Source organism: Echinops telfairi, unplaced genomic scaffold, assembly GCF_000313985.2.
Source record: "Echinops telfairi isolate 266 unplaced genomic scaffold, ASM31398v2 ScPeMD7_23;HRSCAF=83, whole genome shotgun sequence".
Lineage (NCBI taxonomy): Eukaryota > Metazoa > Chordata > Mammalia > Afrosoricida > Tenrecidae > Echinops > Echinops telfairi.
Window position 1 is genome coordinate 42,360,615 of NW_022103920.1, and position 19,251 is coordinate 42,379,865.

The following is a 19,251-nucleotide window of genomic DNA, read 5'->3' on the forward strand; positions in this document are numbered from 1 at the left end:
CTGGAGATAAAGGACTTCAACCCTAGTAAAATGAAATGGAAAGTATGGTTCAAAAAATAATACAATAACACAAGGGAGCAAAGAGAGGCAGGCAGTAAAGCAGACTGAGCATTGCTGTTTCTTCGATAGAATAAAGAACTTATTCTTTCAGTGTATATACAAAAACGAAGACAGGGCTAATAGACTCTGAAATTGGAAACATTTATATTCCTGATGTGAAAGGAGCATGATTATAAGTCGTGGGTCTTCGAGCAAAACTACTAATACTTAGTACTTTACCAAAAGGGTGAAAGTGAATTTTCAAAGTCTGCAGGCTCTCTGACGTCGTCCATCCACTCCTCTACCCATCAGCACAACTTTGATGATACGATTGCTAAAGACTGATGTTTTATGTTGATGAGCTTGTCATTTACTAGCCATTGCTATTACATCTGTATTCTTATAGAAGATCCAAATACTTATGAAAATAAGCATTATTACTAAGCAAAATGTCCTTGGGATTCTTTAGAAGCGATAGCCCAAGGCGCTGGGGGAGTCTGGAGACCCTAAGACTAGATAGGGCTGATAGCACAGACAACTCAAGCCGAAGGCTGCTTTGGGAGCAGAGATTGTCTGTAGAAGGCTCTGGCAGGGGACTGAAACTCAGGAAAACCATTATCCAAAGTCAGTTGTAAATATATCACAGCCTTTTAAAAACATAAAAAACCTTTTTAAAACGATTGCAAAGGTACTGAGGAATTTCACAGACTGTGGAACAGAAATGTGTGGATCTTATCCTGATCGTGCTGACATTAACATCACAAACTATAGGTTTCATTTCCTATCATTCTAATTCCTAATTGCTGGGGCCAGGGAGTCTGAACCAATCAACCATGGCCAAAAAGCTGGGTCTTGCATCTGGATGCGGGCTTCTCAGGGTCTACACTTGTGGTTTGAATAAGCAAAGAAAAAGGCCCGAGTGGACATCCGCCTGAGAACCTATTAGCAGAGCTTTCCAACAATGTCATCTCCGTGTTGCTGAGAAGCTCGGCCTTTGCTCTTCAGTAGACTGCTAATCTTTCTAGAGTAAATAGAAAGCAGCCTGAATGATAGGTTGTGGTGCAGGATTTTAGACCGTTTTGATAACTAAGGATGGCTTTAGCCAGTTTCCACATGGAAATAATTGTATGAAAAGAGTATAAAACAAGATCAGAAAGATCTGAGGCACTGAGTGAAGATACACCTGCCAAGGCTGTGTGCAGCATCATGGAAACTACATTCCGCAGCATTAGACTGCGTCCACCGTGGTAGGCTTGCCCATAAGATATGTCAGTATCATAGAGGAATTGCAAGTAGAAGAATGTAGAAATCTATACGTTGATACGTTGCTATTGGGTGTCTGTGTAGAAGATAACTCCTCCTTCACGTGATAACATGATCCGTGGTAGTATGCACAATTTAGTTTGTCATTTGTATTCCATGTCATTTATCACCATGTCATCGTGACTTCTGTGAGAAGGGAATGAGTGAAGGAAGCAGGCCTCCTCTCGGAGTGGTATAAGTCTGCCTTTCCAAGCGGCCTTGAAACGTTTCTGAGATGGGAAGAATTTGACTTCCTGGTGTTGTCGAGCCCTTGTTTCGAGAAGAGAAGGAGCGCTCTTCTTAAAACCCACACAGGCGTGACTTGCTGGAAGGCAAACGTTAAATTCTCTCCAACTCAGTGAACCATTCTTTGGTTGGCATTCAACATAGTACATAAAAACAACACGCGTGCTGGGTTCTAAGTATATATATAACCTATGTCTAAAATACCCTTTCTGCACACTTCCTGGATGCACAGTGCCGTATGTTAAATGTTCCTGTGCTGCAATGACCATAGATAGCTTTTTTTTATTCCCCACACAGTCGATTTACATGTGAAGTATCAGCACTGAGCTTCGTCTCCTTTCATTCACATCACCTTGGTGTCCTTTTCGTCTTGAGCCTTTCTTTGCCCTTAAACCTCCTCTTTGTTTCTGCTTTGTGCAGTCTCATAATGAGTCAACTAAAACCCCTGTTTAATGAAAGCAGTGCTGTGTGCTTGAAATTTTAAATTTATGTTTAAAAAACAGGTCCTTCCAAATACCACTGGCTTGGGAGAATAGATGCTGACATTCGCTGGGGGGGTGGCAGGGAAAATTTTTCAAAGTAAGATTTCAGCGGAAGGGAACCACAGGGCAACCCGACCCGTCAGCCCATTTATCATAGTGCTTGCAGTTTCTGTGTCAAAGCAGGTGAACAATGATAAATATCCAACCAAGGTGGTTCATTTGTATTCAGAACATTTGAATAAATAAGTTCAAAAAAACCCATGTAGGCTTTTGTTCAAAGGGAAGCTCCAGCCATTTCCCTCAGCTCAGCAGTCTCGAAGTTCAAAAGGTAAGAAGTGCTCCTTGCCAAGACTAAGCTCTGACAAGCATTTGAAATGAAAGCTTCATTATGAACTGGCATTTCGGGGGCAGCTTAACGTAGCTGGAATCCTGGTATCAGCAGTGAAATTAGGGGTAAAGTTATATGTGACAACTTGACTTCGTAGGCTTGAACTGTAGGAGCTTAACCAATGTGTTTCTCTCCCACCTTCTACCGTCATCCATAGTGCTCAACTCCTGGTTTCTGCTTCTCAAATGAAAACTTGTTCAGGATTCGGTTTATATGAAAATTGGGAACAAAAATAAAAGGACACGTCATCTCTCGATCTGCCCCTTTCTAAAATAAACTCATATTTTTTAACTGAGATATATTAAACAATTTCTGGACTGCTACCTAAGCATGTAGATTATTTCCAAAGAACTGCCCCATTGCCAGCATTATCATAAGAACATTCATTTACAGATTAAAAGAAAGAAATGGCTTTTATTTAAAAAGAATGAGAAATGAGAAAAAAGAAAAACATCTGATTTTGTCACTGTTTCTCTTAAAAGTAATCTTGTGGGACTCTCTGTTGCTGTTAGAATAAAATCCAGAAAGTGCCTTTGTTTGATTTATAAGGCCCTCTACAGCAAATTCGATCCAAAAGCCGTTGATTATGCATCTATTCTATGTCTGAAACACTGCATTGGGCACCGTGAGAATTAACAAAGAAGAGCAAGACATGGGACTCGGGGAGATTACAGCTAATAGAGGAGAGGGGCATCCTTTTAAATTACTTCAGCTATGTAAAAGATCGAGATTCTCTCAAAGGCACAAATGGTTAAGCGCTCAAGGACAAACCAAAAGGTTGTTGATTTGATCCCACGTACAGGTATCTAAGCAAACAGCCCTGGCAGTCTGCAGCCCAGAAACCCTATGGAGCAGTCTTACTCTGTGCACATGTGGGAGCCATGAATCCAAATCGAGTTACAAGGACTTGCATAGCCCCAACATCAAAGCTGAACTGTGTGAAAGAGTAGCCAATAAGAGCAGTGGAGAAAGCTTTGCTAAGGATAGTAAATTCCAAAGTACGTGGGAAAGTCAGGTGGATTTGAGTGATGGGTAGGACTGGGAAAGAAATTCAGGAAGCAGTGACCTTAGTGTTCCTGAGATGGTGAATATGTTTCTACTTGGGTGTGGTCCGGCCGACTGTAACTGGCCATTGTTCACAGATCAGATGTGCATCCTTTGAAGATGCATTGTTCTGCTGATTAGATTTTCAAAGACTTGCACCTGTTTTCCAGATCTGTGCGTTTCAGATGGTACCAGGGGCTTTACCTTGCTGGCTCTCAGCCTGTGACTTGGGCCATTGATAATGTCTACATTGGTCCCCAATGTGAAGAGATGTGTAATGGCCACGGAAGCTGTATCAATGGGACCAAGTGTATATGCGATCCTGGCTACTCCGGGCCCACCTGCAAAATAAGCACAAAGAATCCTGATTTTCTCAAAGATGATTTCGAAGGTAAATTTTTCCCCATAAATCCTATATAGCTTTGTAAAAGAACTTAATTGTTATGCACAATTTGTGGTATAGAGATAATCATGAAGTTCCACTGTAATATTTCATTATCCAGACAATTTTGACCCCTCAAAACTTCATTTAGCCTGACTTTTGTAGAATTCTGTTTTCGACAAGCCTTTAATTAAGAAACAAGTGGAGGTGCTTTTTTGCCACTTTTTATACCACGTGTAATTTCTGATTAATGATCAATTTTAGAAAATGCCTACAGAGGGTAACTCTTCTTGGATGGATAGAACAACTTTCCTGAAGTAAATGTCTGTCATTGCTTTACCACCAACTCATTCACCAGCCTCTCGTCACTTTCTGTATCTCAGTTCTCACCTAGAAGCTAGTGTCACTATCTATGAAGATAATGTGACAACACAGGAAAATGCATGAGGTAATAATTAGAAAAAGGATTTAAATTTTATATTCACTCTAATCAAACTACAGAGAACACTCTGATTAGCAACAAGTCTACAAAGAAATATAATACTTATCTATGTTAAGAGACTATGATTATGCTTTTACCTTCTCCTTAAGATTATTGTAAAAGTGTCATGTTTATGGTTTTAATATTCATTTTAAAACTAAACCTGGATCCGTATCTGAAGAGATTTAAGAGCTGGTTTTGAGAGACTGTATTGAATAGGAAATTTTAAACCACATTACATTTATCCGATTCACACTAATGTTCTCCTATTAAAACTCTGGTCTTTGAAAAGATTACACCTGAATGATACCATCTCAGCATTTGTAAGGGACCGGTGACAAGGACAGTGGAAAGCGCTCCACACTCCTTTGCTTTTACCTTGAACCCTTCTCTCACTGAGCAGTTTCCATTTTCTCAGTGTGGAGGTCCTTAAATGCTAAGGCAAGTCTCCTGGCTCTAGTCTGTGCACCTGAAACTGCGCCAGCCATGGCTGGCAATTCAAAGGAGTTACGCATCGAAGAATTCCCTGTCCCATCGTAGGAGTTCCACATTTTTGGCTTCATACGTAATCCTCACAGGAACCCTGGTGGCGTATGGGTTACACGTTGGGCTGCCAACCACAAAGTCATCAGGTTGAAACCACCAGCTGCTCCCCTGGAGAAAGATGAGGCTTTTTACTCCCTTACGGAGTTACAGCCTTGGGAACCCACCGAGACAGGGCTACCCTCTCCTAGAGGGACACTGAGTCGGAGCTGACTTGATGGGAGTGGTTTTGGTTTGGGGGTGGTGGTTAATATCTACATGGTGCATTTACCAACCGTGTACCTTTAAAAATATATAATTCAATGGTAGCTGGAATCATAGGTAAGCTGCATTTTCTACTTTTCTCAGGCCAGCTCGAATCTGACAGATTCTTGTTAATGAGTGGAGGGAAGCCGTCCCGCAAGTGTGGAATCCTTTCCAGTGGAAACAACCTATTTTTCAATGAAGATGGTTTGCGCATGTTGATGACACGCGACTTGGATTTATCACAAGCTAGGTAATCGTGTTTAGTGCTGTTGCAAAATCACACTGTAATATACAGGCTCGGAGCATAATCAGATCAGAAAGAATCAGAGATCTCAAGGACAAGGCCTTCCCTTGGAAATGCTGAGCTTCTCTCCCGACAAAGACTCCATTAAAACGCAATTTACATAATCTCCACTCTAGAACCAAGAGAGACCAGTGCAATAACTAATTCAGAAATTAAACCCAGCTAAACACCAAAGTTAATATCTGGTATCGTACAAGAATGTGACTGGGGAATGACAGTGTTTAACTTTGAGAAATGAAACTGCATCTTCTTTATATACTATTAAAAGCCACTGTTTACCCGCACCTAGACTACATAAAAAATTATTTACATTCATTGGCGTATGCTCACTAGAAAGCATAGTTGATAGTGGAGTACATCCTCAAGCTAAATGCCATCAAATTTGTCTCCATCAGCAATTTAACCTACAAACATTTGGAATACAGCCTTATTCTTTATGAGAATTGCTTTCCAATGATTTGCTAACACATTCTAGGCAGTCATTTTCCAAATTGAGCAAAGTCACTCAGAAACAAACATTTTAAAACTGGCTCAGAGGATTATGTTCTGTCAAGATGTGTACCCCCTGATCATTTGATGAGCCAAAAAGTTAACAAGAAAAAATGTTAAAGGCAATTTCACATGCATAAAATGCAGTTCTGACCTATTTCTGCTAGTGAACAACAAAATTATGTTTTTGTTGTTGGAATATTTCTGAGTACCCCAAATGCATGTTAGTATATTTATCCTCTTTTTCTTAGGTCTCTCATTTATTAGATTATAATTTTGATCATTCTTTATAGAAAGTATAGTTCTCATCTGTGAGATGATACATTTGTAGATGCAGAAAGCAAAATTTTATTTATTCCTACACTATTTTAAGCTGATGCACTTTATTTCACATTGTCATTGGAAGTTGAGGTCTCATTTAGTTATTTGGTTTTTACAATTAAATAATTATGACATAGTTTAGGTATCACTTGCTTACATTTTTTCCAATATAGGCAATATGTTAAGAGCTTTTTATATAAATGATTGTTTCTATAAATGTCATTGTCAATATAGGCACCATTATGTTGTTGGGTTTTGGTGGTGTTGTTGTTTTTTTTATCACTAATCCAATGTTAAAAGCTTCTTTATTTATCTCTCCTCTCAGTAGCATGCTGTGTAGGATTTGCATATATTGACCTCAAAATGCTCCATGTAAAATCTCCATTTTCTCAAAGTCATGAGAAAGACAAATGCCCAGCTAATAAGGTTGGGAGGAACTCATGAAGAATGCATCTTTATATATGGTGCTGATAACAATTATTACAAGCCTCAATAGCACTCACATATTTGACATGCATACATTATTGGGTATGTGTGTTCAATTGCACATGACATTTATTCTGCATTACCAGCTAGCACAGCAGCCAGACCAGGCACTAGCAGCTTGCCTGCCAAAGATAGCATGTGAGCGAGTTTTCATTGGCACTCCAGCTGGTTGCTGCTACTCTGTCCACCTTGTTGCCAGCTGGGAAGGCTGCCACTGGCAGGTTGCCACAATACTTCATGGCGAGTATCATCCATCCCGGTCCCAGCAACAGTCAGGGGCTGGCATAGCCCACCACCCCCACCCCACACACAGGCAACCCAGTCCCTGGACCAGAAAAGAGACCAAAGCTTGACACACCTCTTCCAAGAAACGTCTAGCCTTTCACAGAGCGGTGCTACAACTAGTGAATTTAGATGTGCCCCACCACACCAATCTCATGAGATCTGAAAATGTACTGGTGAAACCTGAGGATAGATGATTTTACCAATAATAAGGTGTGAATAATACGAACTACCTGTTTCTGGGTTCAAATACTATGGTCAAGAACCCAATTTTATCTTAAATGGATAAAATATTGTGGGGTTAAGGAGGGGCCCCCACAAATCATCACAGGTCTGGTAGGCGCAATTGTACAGCGATAATAAGTAAAGATTATAGTAAAGTCATTAGAGAGCATGAGAGTTAGAGGAGAGATTGGAATAAGTGGAGTCAGACACAATTCATGGTAGCATTGCTCACCTCAGCCCCGCTTGATGGTTCACGTGGGGGGGGAACACGGCGGCCAGGAGAGCAGAGGAGCCCTCAGGACAAGGACCGGGGAGAGCCTCCAGGCCCCAGGAGCCAGAGAGAGTTTTTTCTTTATTGCTAACCAAGCATTATATCACTTTAGGGGGACATGATTACAGAATCACACGGCACAGGAAGGGGCAGTACAATAGGCATACACATTGTAGGAAGGGGATGTATGATAGGCATAAGTGTGACAGGAAGGGGATGAGCTAGGGGTGTGCCCATAGAAATGGGGAGGTCTAGGGGTATACATGTGACAAGATGGGCGGACCCTAGAGTCATGATGTCAACCTAACCTTGATCATCCTTGGGCGGGTTTGACCTCTCTGGTGTCTCCTACAAGGAAACAGACAACTACTATCCTTATCAGAAGGGAGTGGGCCCCACTTGTTGTGGGATAAACAGGGGTGTCTGTTGGTCTAGATGGCTGATAGCTCTTAGGGAGAATGACCCCTAATCTACTCTTGATGGCCTACAAGTACATAGTCATTCTCAAGCAGCTAAGTCTGGCATATATTGAGGGAGACAGCTTGAGAGAAGTCCTTCTGTTTCTCATAAAATATGCCTTTTCAAACTTGAACCGCCTTGGGATCATTCCCATCATCTTCTAGAATAGTCAGAGGATATAATGAATGCTCACTTCCCTTAGACTCACCTGTGAGAAGTGCCGAGATATGAATATGGACACAGAACTGACTTTTTTTCAACTTCAGGGTTTATTAACTCCCTTCCACATTTGAAAGGCAGAGCCGATCTTGTCATTGTATTGGACAGCCATCAGATCATCAGATTAATGAGAGCCGTGCCTTCCACCTCATTACCCTGTGTGCTTGTCTTATTAACCATGGAGCTTCCTCAATTGAATAAGTCTATAGTAAAATTTTCAAATGTCAGATTTGTGCAGTTCTTCATGAGACTGGGATGTGGTAAAGGTGCTCCAGACCCTAGAAGCCAACCTGTACTTCTACAATACTCTCTCAATGGCGGCCTTTCCTGGAGCCTCCTGCAAGAGTTCCTCTTCAGCAATGCCAGCAACGTGGGCAGGTACATTGCCCTGGAGGTACCACTGAAAGCCCGCTCTGGCTCGACTCGTCTCCGCTGGTGGCAACCATCTGAAAATGGGCACTTCTTCAGCCCTTGGGTTATTGACCAGGTCAGTCTACTCCAGAGCAACTGATAGCGTTTTGCCACTTGAACTAAATATGACCTTAGGCATTTAGTGCAGCCTCCTGGTTCAGCAAAGGAACCCCGGAATGGACAGTGACGTGACTTGCCCAAGGGCACACAGCTAAATTAGATGGAGTTTTTAGTTTCCTTTCATTTTCTGCTCAGTTGCCCGAGTTTATAAAATCAAAGCGCTCAACAGAGGGCATAGACCCTGCTCATGGAGGATTCGTCCATGTGGGTAGAAGGACTTTATTCGCTTGATAGGAGGTTATAATTCTCTGAAAAAGAAAATGTGCAAATTAGTATTGGCTGCTGCATGCGCTGTTTCCCAAATCCTCTTTCTGGGCCTTTGAAGAAAGAAAAGTCAGAAATCTCCCCAGCATTCCTTATGGGCTGTTCTGCAGGATCTTCATACATAATAAAATATGTATCAAGCAGAACTCAGAAGAACCTATTACCAGGAGAGGCCATGCAAAGTTTGGGAACTAAAATGCCTTAGGATGCGATCTCCTCAAATAGAAACTGTACATGGAAAATAACCAAGTGGAAGCCAAATTTTGCTTTCCCAGCTTGGGCACATGTCGTTTCCAAAGACTCCATTTGGCCACCAGTCTGTGAATGGTTTTGTCACTCCTTGATATGTTTTCAGTAGCTTCTTGCCAGATGGGCAAGCCGACCACTTGAAAAGAGCATTCTAAAAGGTTCCCTAGCACCATTCTTGCTGTGTGGTGCCAGCTCTGAGCGCTCAGGCTGGCAGATGAAAACAACAAACAAAAACACGGAACTTTCCAGTATCTTAAAACTAAGGTTGGTTTTGGTTTTTATACTTGTCAGATACTTATCGGAGGAAATATTTCTGGGAACACAGTCTTGGAAGATGATTTTACAACACTGGAGAGTAGGAAGTGGCTGCTTCACCCTGGAGGTACCAAGATGCCCGTGTGTGGCTCCACTGGCGACGCCCTGGTCTTCATCGAAAAGGCCAGCACACGTTATGTCGTCACCACGGATATTGCTGTGAATGAGGATTCATTCCTGCAGATTGATTTCGCTGCCTCCTGCTCAGTCACAGACTCTTGTTATGGTAAGTGTTCGTTTCCAGTCGGAGAGGCCGAAGTACGCCCCTGAGCATCCGTGGCTCCCTCTGTACCGCGGGCCGGCCCAGGGGGACCGCAGCAGAGCACACAGAGTGAAGCCATCACTGTATTCTAGACTAGCTTTCATCTAAATTGAACTTTAGACGTTTAATTATTTTTCAAACCATCAGAATGTGAGTTTAATTTTAAGCATCTGCATACAAAGACTTCCTTTATATAAAGAGAATAATAAAGTCCTTTTGTAAACTCATACTTTTTTAGTATCAGACTTGAGGAATAAAGGATATACTTGAAGTATTTTTCTATCCCAGGACTTCTCACGTGGGAACTCCAGGAATAAGTACCTATATACTTGAGTGTAAGCCGACCCAAATATCAGCCGAGGCACCTAATTTTACCACAAAAGCTGCATTAAAAATGTGCTGAAAAACTTGGCTTATACAGAGTATATACAGTAATAATGTCTATGCCTATAATTATACGTCAATGTGTTTTAATTAACCAGATTTTAGATTGCTCTAGTTATGGTTTCCTTTCTGTCTTCTTCTTAAGAATTATGAAATTATGTTGTTCCTATTTTTCCTTACCTGTTTTCCTATCTGGATCACAGTGTATTCTAGGCCATGCTCGCTGTGAGCAGTTTGAATCCTGAGGGTCATCATGTATGAGTGGGCACTCGGGCCTGTCTTAGGAAAAATGCAAACTGATATCATTGCACACTTAGACTCTGTGCCTGAATATACAGGCCTGTCAATAGTTGGTGGATCTTTTGTGTTTCATGCCTCCGCACCATTCTTCTTACCAGAGGTCTACACTAGGCATACACAGGGCCTTGTTTCATTTTAGACTCTGGGACAGTGACATAGGAGTCATTTTGGTTGTTCCAAAAGATACCACAGAATCCAGATTTTTCATATTCCTATTAGTTTGAATTTAATGGATATTTATCAGGGAGAATCAAAAATTGCTCATCCTGTGACAGACTTAATGAGTTCATTAACACTAGTCAATGGGTTAGGGACCTTGAAAAAGAGGAGGGTGGAAAAGTAAAAGATGTGGGTCTTCAATTTAATAGGTCACTGTCTATTGTAGGGGGTACTTCAAAAGGTAAGAGTCTTAGAATGGGCTGACTCAATGCTCTGTAGCGTGTCAGTAATGAAAGTTCAAAGAAGAGAGAGATGATAGATTGCAAAGGGAACCCTGCCCCTAGCACATCATCACGGGTCCAGTAGGCGTAAATTGTACAATGATAATAAGTAAAGATTATAGTAAGGTCACAGAGAGCATGGTAGATAGAAGAGGGAGAGGAATAATGGAGTCAGACACATTTCATGGTAGCAATGCTCACCTCAGCCTCACTTGGTTCTCCACATGGAGAGAGAGCGATATATAATACTACCCAAGGCTTTTATGTTCTCTGGGGACATGCAAGCCCCTTAATTACAGGTGAAGACATACATCACAGGAAGGGGTTGTGCTATAGGTAATACAGTAATGGGAGGGGGGTGATCTAGGGGTATCCACGCAATAGGAAGAAGAGGAATTGGGGGTATACATGTGGCAAGATGGGCAGATCCTAGATTCAGGATGGCAGCCTAACTTGGATGTCACTGAGCGGGTTTGACCTGTTCCCTGGCTCAACTGATAGAGACCATTATCAATAGGGTGTGAACTCCACCTACAGGCAAGCCTTCAGGGAGGAGTAACCCATTGTCCTTAACAGCAGGGAGCTGTGCCTAAGGTAGTCTGCCTAAGACAGTCCCTGATTGTCTTCAGGGAGGATGTCTGTAAGCAATCTGACCTCCCCCCATATGCTAGCAAATGGCCCCTAATGTTCGGCATGTCTTTGGGGGAGACAAAGCTGAGGAATGTCTCTTATAACCCCACAATAGATGGATAGCCAATTTAAGTGGTTAGAGAAGATATCACAAAGGAGCTTAGTCTAAAGTAGACTTCAGTGTTTGTAGCAGATTGGAAGAGTAGATAGAATGCTTTCAAGGGTGCATTTAAAGCTGGAATGACAACATTAGCAAGCAACTAGAGATGGCATGGGTGACACTGTGAGCAGACAGGCCTGACTAGTCAGTGTTGGCATATAACAGAGCAGAGCGAAGGGTGCTGACTTTGAAAGCAGAAAGGAATAAAGATCCTAGACGCTACACCTTCATTACCATAAGAGGTCAGTGTGAACCCAGGAAAGGTGGACCACCACACAGTCGACCAGCAGCAGTATCATGACTGGAACTCAGCCCCCATAAACCCAGGCACTTGTCCATTCTCCTGTAGGCTGGCTCAGTGTGGGGGAAGGCCAGCCCCCCACAACTAATTGCAGGTTTGATAGGCTCAATTTATGGTTAAAATATAGATAGAAATTATAATAAAGTCTTAGAAAATAAGGAGAGATTGAAGAGAGATTGAAATAATGAAGTCAGACACATTTCATGGTAGCATGCTCACCCTTAGCCCCGCTCAGTGGTCCACGTGGAGATGGGAGATAAGAGGGCAGGAGAGGGGGGAGGGGGAGGAGGACAAGGGGAGAAGGAACAGGGGAACGAGGACTGGAGAAGAGAGCCAGGGAGAGAGCTCTTTATTGCTAACCAAGGCTTATATGTCTTTGGGGGGCATGCAAGCGCACTAATTACAGGTAAAGACATATGTCACAGGAAGGGGTTGCCCTACAGGTAATACAATAATGAGAGGGGGATGATCTAGGGATATACACGCAATAGGAAGGGGAGGGATTGGGGGCACACATGTGACAAGGTGGGCAGATCCCAGATTTAGGGTGGCAATCTAACTTTGGATGTCACCAAGTGTATTTGACCTGTTCTCTGGCTCTCCGTGGAAACTATTATCAGTAGGGTGTGAACCCCACCTACAATGGACCAGACTGATGTCTGAATGCCTTCAGGGAGAATATCTCTAAGCATCTGACCTCCCACCAAGTAGCCTCTAATGTCTGGCATATTTTGGGGGAAGTCTCTTGTATCCCAGAGCTCAGCCTTTGGAGAGAGGTTAAACTGAAAAATAAAATGAAAGAGAAAAGTAGCTATGTGGAATTGGCAACAAATTATGAAGGACCTTAAGAGCCAGACACAACAATTTAGTCTTGGCAGAATGTGTGAATCAGAGGCATGGGAGTACAACCAGTAGTGCTGAATGTGGTCCAGGGAAATGTGCTTGGGAGGCAAGGTAGGGAGGGGACCGAACCCCAGTAAAGCAGGCGCAGTGCTAATCCCTGTAGGGAGGGATGAAGACCTCAACCAAGCTGGCATGCAGAGAACTTGCATATCTCAGATGAACTGTAGGCAATGCAAACAGAAGCAGTAGCATTAGGTCTCAGGGCCATGGACAAGTTGAACATCAGAGGATAAAGGAGAGGCCATTGTAAATCACTTGTGGATTCAGAACCCATATGAAGTGCAAGCATTGCCATTGAAAAGCTTTAGTATAGAAGAGATGATCTTTCTGAGGGAAGAGGATACGTTATCTCTATAAAACTTAGGCGGAAAAAAAAATTAGGCAGAAGTAGTTCTCAGTGGAGATGTTCGTTACTGAGGAAGCCCTAGAGGATGGTAAACAATAGGTTTGTCTCCATTGCTCATCACGGTAGGCCCAGCATCCCACACAATCAACTTTTGAGACTGACATTGGGAGACTTGGGCCCAGAACTAATAGTTGAAATCCTAAGAGCTTACACAGAGACTAGAAGTCCAGAAACAGTCTGGAAGATTGCCCGTTATTGGGCCAGTTTGCTAGGAGTCAGTGTGAGAGTAATACCGGAGAGTCTGAGTAGAATTATGTCTTCCAGATAAAGGTCCAAGAATCAGGGGCTAATCATTCCTGTCCAGTGTGGTAGAGAAGGCAAGTATAATGCTGACTGAGACCAGACCATTGTATTTCACTAGACAAGGCCATTCTTCACCCTAGAGCAGTGGGTGGTCTCCCTGCTGGCTGCACTAGAGAATCAATCACCTGAGGACTCAGCACTCCTGACACCTTGGCTGTGCCTCAGACGAGTTCCCTCAGGTCTTCTGGTGGTGGCATCCCGACACCAGTGGTCTTGAAAATAGCCAAGTGATCTCAGTGGACAGCCCCCCTTAAGGAGTTTACACAGCACAATTTGAATTAGGGAAGTGGCCCTGACATCTGTTTATAAGGTGTTAGAAAGGGAGTGTGGTGGTTGCTGTGTGTCATCGAATCAATTTTTACACACAGCAACTCCATATGACAGAGTAGAACGACCACATAGGGTTTTCTAGAATTATGATTTTTACAGGAGCAGACTGCCTGATCTTTCTCCCACGGAGCTGCTGGGTGGGATCCCACCATCAATGTTTCAATGAGCTGCTGAGCACTTACTTGTTATGCTACTTACCAGTTATTCCTCCTAAGGAGGAAGTCAAGGGAGAGAGCAGACAGGGAACCTAGGTAGAATGTTTCAGAAGCTAAAGAAAAGAGCTGTCTTTCCATAGACCCACATCCTGACCTCATGCGCTGACACTTGTGCTCTGACCCTCAATTACCTCCTTACTCTTCTGATAGCCCAGTATATTGTATATTCCATAATCCAGTAGAGCAAAATATATGAGAGGGCTTCAAAAAGTTCAAAGAGAAGTTGAACTAAGAGATACTCAATTTTTTACACGAACTTTTTGATGTCTTCTCAAAGAGGTGAAGAGATTTTCTTGGAAATGTCACCCATACTGAAGGCAAAACTGGCACTAAATTTGTCAGGACCACTGTAGAATGACCAAAATTTGAGAAGAATGCTCAATTTTTCAACTATTTAAAGCCACCATTAAAATGTGTCAATTATTATAAGTCCGTGAAGATTAATGATAAAATTATTTAGCACAAAGCAAAAGATCATTACCATCAAGCTGGTTCCAACTCATCGTGACCCGACGTAGGGTTTCCAAGGCTGTGAATTTGTCTGGGACGAGACCACCTCATCTTTCTCCCACAATCTGAACTGCAGCTCCTGTGATTACTAGTCTCAGGCTTAACCTAACAAACACCACCACCAGAACGCCAGACTTGGCCTCTTATATTAAATTATAACTATTATAAGATATTAAATCATATCGAATTTATATAGTATATACTTATGTGATATATATTCTATAATGTTATGTTAAGTTATACCATATACACTTGTGTATAAGCTGAGTTTTTCAGCACATTTTTTATGCAGCTTTTGTGGTAAAATTAGATGCCTCGACTGATATTTGGGTCGGCTTATACTCAAGTATATATGGTAACTAGTTATGAATTAAACCATGAGAACGTTAAGCCTATGAACCCATTGCTTTGTCATGATTGCTCTAAGGTTCACCTTAGAAGGAGTGGCGCCAAAAGGACTTCATGCTTAAGTTGTTCTCCTCTTAAAATAAAAATGATTCCAGTGTGGGAGCTACAAACAATAACTAGTCCTGTGCAGAAAGAGAAGCCAAGCCAAGCACATTCCAAACAGAGAAATGTTAATATGAAGAGAGGGAATCCAATTGATTTTTAAAAATCCAAACTCCCTCCCATGGAGTTGATTCCAACTCCTTGTGAGGCTAGAGGACAGGGTAGACCTGTCCCTGTGGGTTGCTAGGACTGTAGCTCTGTACGGGAGAGTAGACAGCCTCACCTTTTCCCTGCAGAGGGGTTGATGGTTTCAAACAGCTCACCTTGTGGTTCACAGCCCAATGTGAACCCACTACGCTGCCATGGCTCCTTCTGTAACGTGTGGAGAGAAACCAAGCCAGGACTATTGCAAACGGGGAACGAAGGGGAGAGGAAGAATCCAACTGACCTCAGACTGAAATAAAAACATAGGAAAGCATACATTGTGATTCTTGGGTCTGGCGGCATGTCTGTTTATCCAGAATCATGCTTCCTCTTGCAGCTATTGAGTTGGAATACTCAGTGGATCTGGGACTGTCATGGCACCCATTGGTGAGGGACTGTCTGCCTACCAACGTCGAATGCAGCCGCTATCACCTGCAGCGGATCCTGGTGTCAGATACTTTCAACAAGTGGACCAGAATTACTCTGCCCCTCCCTCCTTATACCAGGTATGGGTGCATTCTGCATGTGGGGAACCAAAGCATGGTATCGTTTGGCACCTCGGAATTCAGGAGAGCAGAAACCAGTTTTCATGATGGCGTTGTTCTGTTTAACCCAAATCAGGGCCTGGGCTGACTTTTAACCCTTGTTATTTTTAAAGAATGATACATACAGGAGAACAGTGGGTGGATCACTGAGCTGCTCCCACTTAACTCAGACACGTTTAAAATAGGACCATTGGATGCAGAATAGATGTAAATGCAGCCTGTTTTCTGTCCATCTGCCTACTGGGGATTAGAAGAGCAATGTGTAATGTCATATCCTCATAAGTGGCTATAGCAAATAAGTTGTCTTAAAATTACTTTCAGTGTTTGAAACTTTATTTGGAAAAACTTCTTTTTGTTTTATCTTATTATTAATTAGGAGTTAATACGCATATCAATCCTTAGTTCATTTGCATCAAACAGAACCGTACAATTGCTACCACAATCAGTTTCCAAACATTCCTTTTCCACATGGACTCCTTGATAACATCTCCCTTTTACCCCTCCACCACCACCACCACTGTCTCCCCAACCCCCAGCCCCTGTCCTGGAAACCCTTATTCTACTTGCTAGCCCCATAGGTTCATCAGTCCTAGGTTTCATACACAGAAACACCAAGGAGCATCACACAACTTCAAGAGGGGACTCCCAATGGCAGCACAACTCTGAGAAAAACCCCTATATAAGTAAACAAAAACAAAAATACAGAAAACGTTGAAGACCAGATCAGGTTCAGCACGCATCAGAGGAGAGAGAACTCATAAACGTTTTATCTGCTCAGGTCAGGTTTATAGGACAATGAGGTTTATGAGGATTACCATCCACAGCCTACTTTTTTGTGAAAAACTGTTTTAATGCAATACAGTGTACGCGTTCATTCTATCAATAAGAAATGGCGGTGGGTTGATTAAAATTGCTTAGGAAATGCTAGTACAGACGTTGAATGTGAATGGCCTGTGCATTTTGCCTTCCTGCTCTGGGCAAAGCCACGGCTTAATGTGATCTGGCAATCCCCTTCCACTGTCTGAAGTCAGCGCTAACCATAGGAAAGCTTGAAAATGGTGCTGGAAACTCCTTTCCCTCCAAGAGAACAGTGATCAACTGTGGCTGTTAAGAAAGGGGCCAAGGAAGCTGTGCCTGGTGGGAGCAGGAGCTAGAGTTTAGCTCATTAGTGCTGTCGCCTCCCCACAAATGAAGAATGAATAAATCTCCCTAGCAAATGACCATAAAATTCAACCATTCATCTAGGGCATAACTTTTCTTGGGATTATCATAAATGGAATGGTTTCCGTTACTAACAGCCTAAGGCTGCTGTACAATTGCTGGCTCAGAGGTGCCCAACTATATTAACTGTCAGCAGAGTTGCCAAGTTTAAATGAGATACGTGAGATTTTGTTGCTCATTAAAGGTATTGCCATGCATGAATTATTAAGGTGATCTTAATAAGTAAAATAGAAAAGAAAAAAAACTCCATTAAGGCAGGTTTCTTTTAAGTCTTTATGAATACTCTGAATTATTACCAAGCTGCGACTTGGTGTCGTTTTGCAAATAAGCGACGTTCTAAGATTTACTCCAACTAGGCATTATACCCTTGAGCCTTTTCTCTCAAGAAAAGTAATTATTCCTCATTTTAATGCATCTTTTAATTGTCTCTTGCACATATCCACAAGACAGTTGACCTGTTCAGATTCTTGAAAAATCCTATGAGCATCCATCCATTCCCTTTTGTTACTATATTAAAACTGAGCAATCTGTTTAATATATTTAACTTTCGTGTATACGGTATAATGGCCTTAAAGGTGACACTGCTTTATAGCAAGGCCCTTTGGGTAATTCAAGGGAAACAAAAGTACCTGAATGGAGCCCGAGAGCCAGACCGCTTCTCATCACGTGCTCCCATATGCGAGTCACTAGAGCCACCTGCCAGCTTCAAAGCACTTTATTCCAAATGCAAGTTGAAATATCTGTAGGGTGTCTGCTCTATATTGTTACATTTTAAATGGAGTGTTTTCTTGTTTCTCGCCTCAATGTCTGAAAAATCTATCTTTTAGATGGGATGCAACATTTCTGTCATCCTCCAATCCTTTAATTGAGAAAATTAGCATACGACTCATTGCTGTAAGTAGGACATAAGAATAACTGTGACAGGTGTCCAGGGCAGCCTTGTCCAATCCCTCCCTCCCTCACTCACATAGCCTATGACTATGAGGCTGGGACTCCAGCTGAGAGTCTGAGCTTTTTGTTGTTGGCAGAGTGGTGGTAAAAGTCAACTGAGGCTGGTTGTCTGCAGATTGACAACAAATCTCTTATCAAACGAAATGGGCAGTGGCCACCTGTAAAGATGATTCATTGGTCAGTCATCATCAAACAGATATTTCTGAAGCTTTGAGTTATATGTAGGTCTATGTAATGAGCTAAAGTGATCCCTGCCCTTGAAAAGTTTTTAGTTCAGTGGACAAGCAAGGTATAAATCCTTAATCTCCAGTAATTACAGAAGTAAGTATAAAATTACAACTGAGATCAGTGAAGTCCAGGCACATCTTGTTTTTGAGATTACATATTACAGGGTGATTGACTTGATCAAGGAGGTCAATAATGTTTCCTCAAAAAGGAAAAAAGGTAATTGAGATAAAGTGTGAAGGATGCATAGGAATTAACTAATAGTCCACAAGCAAGGATAATAATAGGAGGAAGCAGGTGCAGCTACAGAATATATGGTCCAGGCAGAAACTAAGGCGGCAGAGAGAGGTAAGAGGTGGGTGGTATTGGGTCATGCAGAACATTAAAAGATTGTATTAAAGATTTGGGGTTTTGTGACCGAGACACTGTAACCTCTGTTAAAGTGTTTGGGGACAGGGAAACATGAGCATGTTTACTTTCAGAAACACTTATTCTAAGTGGAAAACCAAGTGTAGGAGGAAAGAGTGCGGAGACCTTTGAGCGGCATGAATCCTGGCGGTTGGCCTATGCCTCCGGGCCAGTAGCAGAGAGGACAAGAAGCCAAGGGAGAGAGTCCAGGGGCAGGAAGAGTGATGGTGGAATAGCCAAGGGAGGTGAGGGCAGTGATTCTCTGCTTCTGAGCCCCAAAACTGGTGAGTTTCGCTGGAAGGGAAGAAGGAGACTGCATACAAGATTATACCACAATGCTCCAGACGTGGTTATGGAAAAATCTAAATGAATTGGGTTAGATAGATCATAGTCCTATTCTTTCCATAAGCATTGCTTTAGGTAGATCTTCTTGGGGGAGTTGGGGGGCAGTGATGAGTGAAGATCGTTGTAATATAGTGGAAGACTTGGATTTTTTTTTAATCTTATGAGTTGTTATGTAATGGTGATCCTTGTT

The 19,251-nt window shown here is 42.3% G+C and overlaps 1 protein-coding gene across 2 annotated transcripts in view; it reads left to right on the forward strand.

Moving 5' to 3' along the window:
* RELN (reelin) overlaps window positions 1–19,251 on the forward strand; it is a 549,393-nt gene that overhangs the window by 459,521 nt on the left and 70,621 nt on the right. For both annotated transcript variants that reach the window (XM_004702602.2, XM_004702603.2), the window contains exons 42-46: window positions 3,672–3,892; window positions 5,256–5,403; window positions 8,438–8,696; window positions 9,545–9,794; window positions 15,704–15,872. In XM_004702602.2, the coding sequence (XP_004702659.1) occupies window positions 3,672–3,892; window positions 5,256–5,403; window positions 8,438–8,696; window positions 9,545–9,794; window positions 15,704–15,872 (1,047 nt within the window). The remainder of the gene's footprint in view (window positions 1–3,671; window positions 3,893–5,255; window positions 5,404–8,437; window positions 8,697–9,544; window positions 9,795–15,703; window positions 15,873–19,251) is intronic.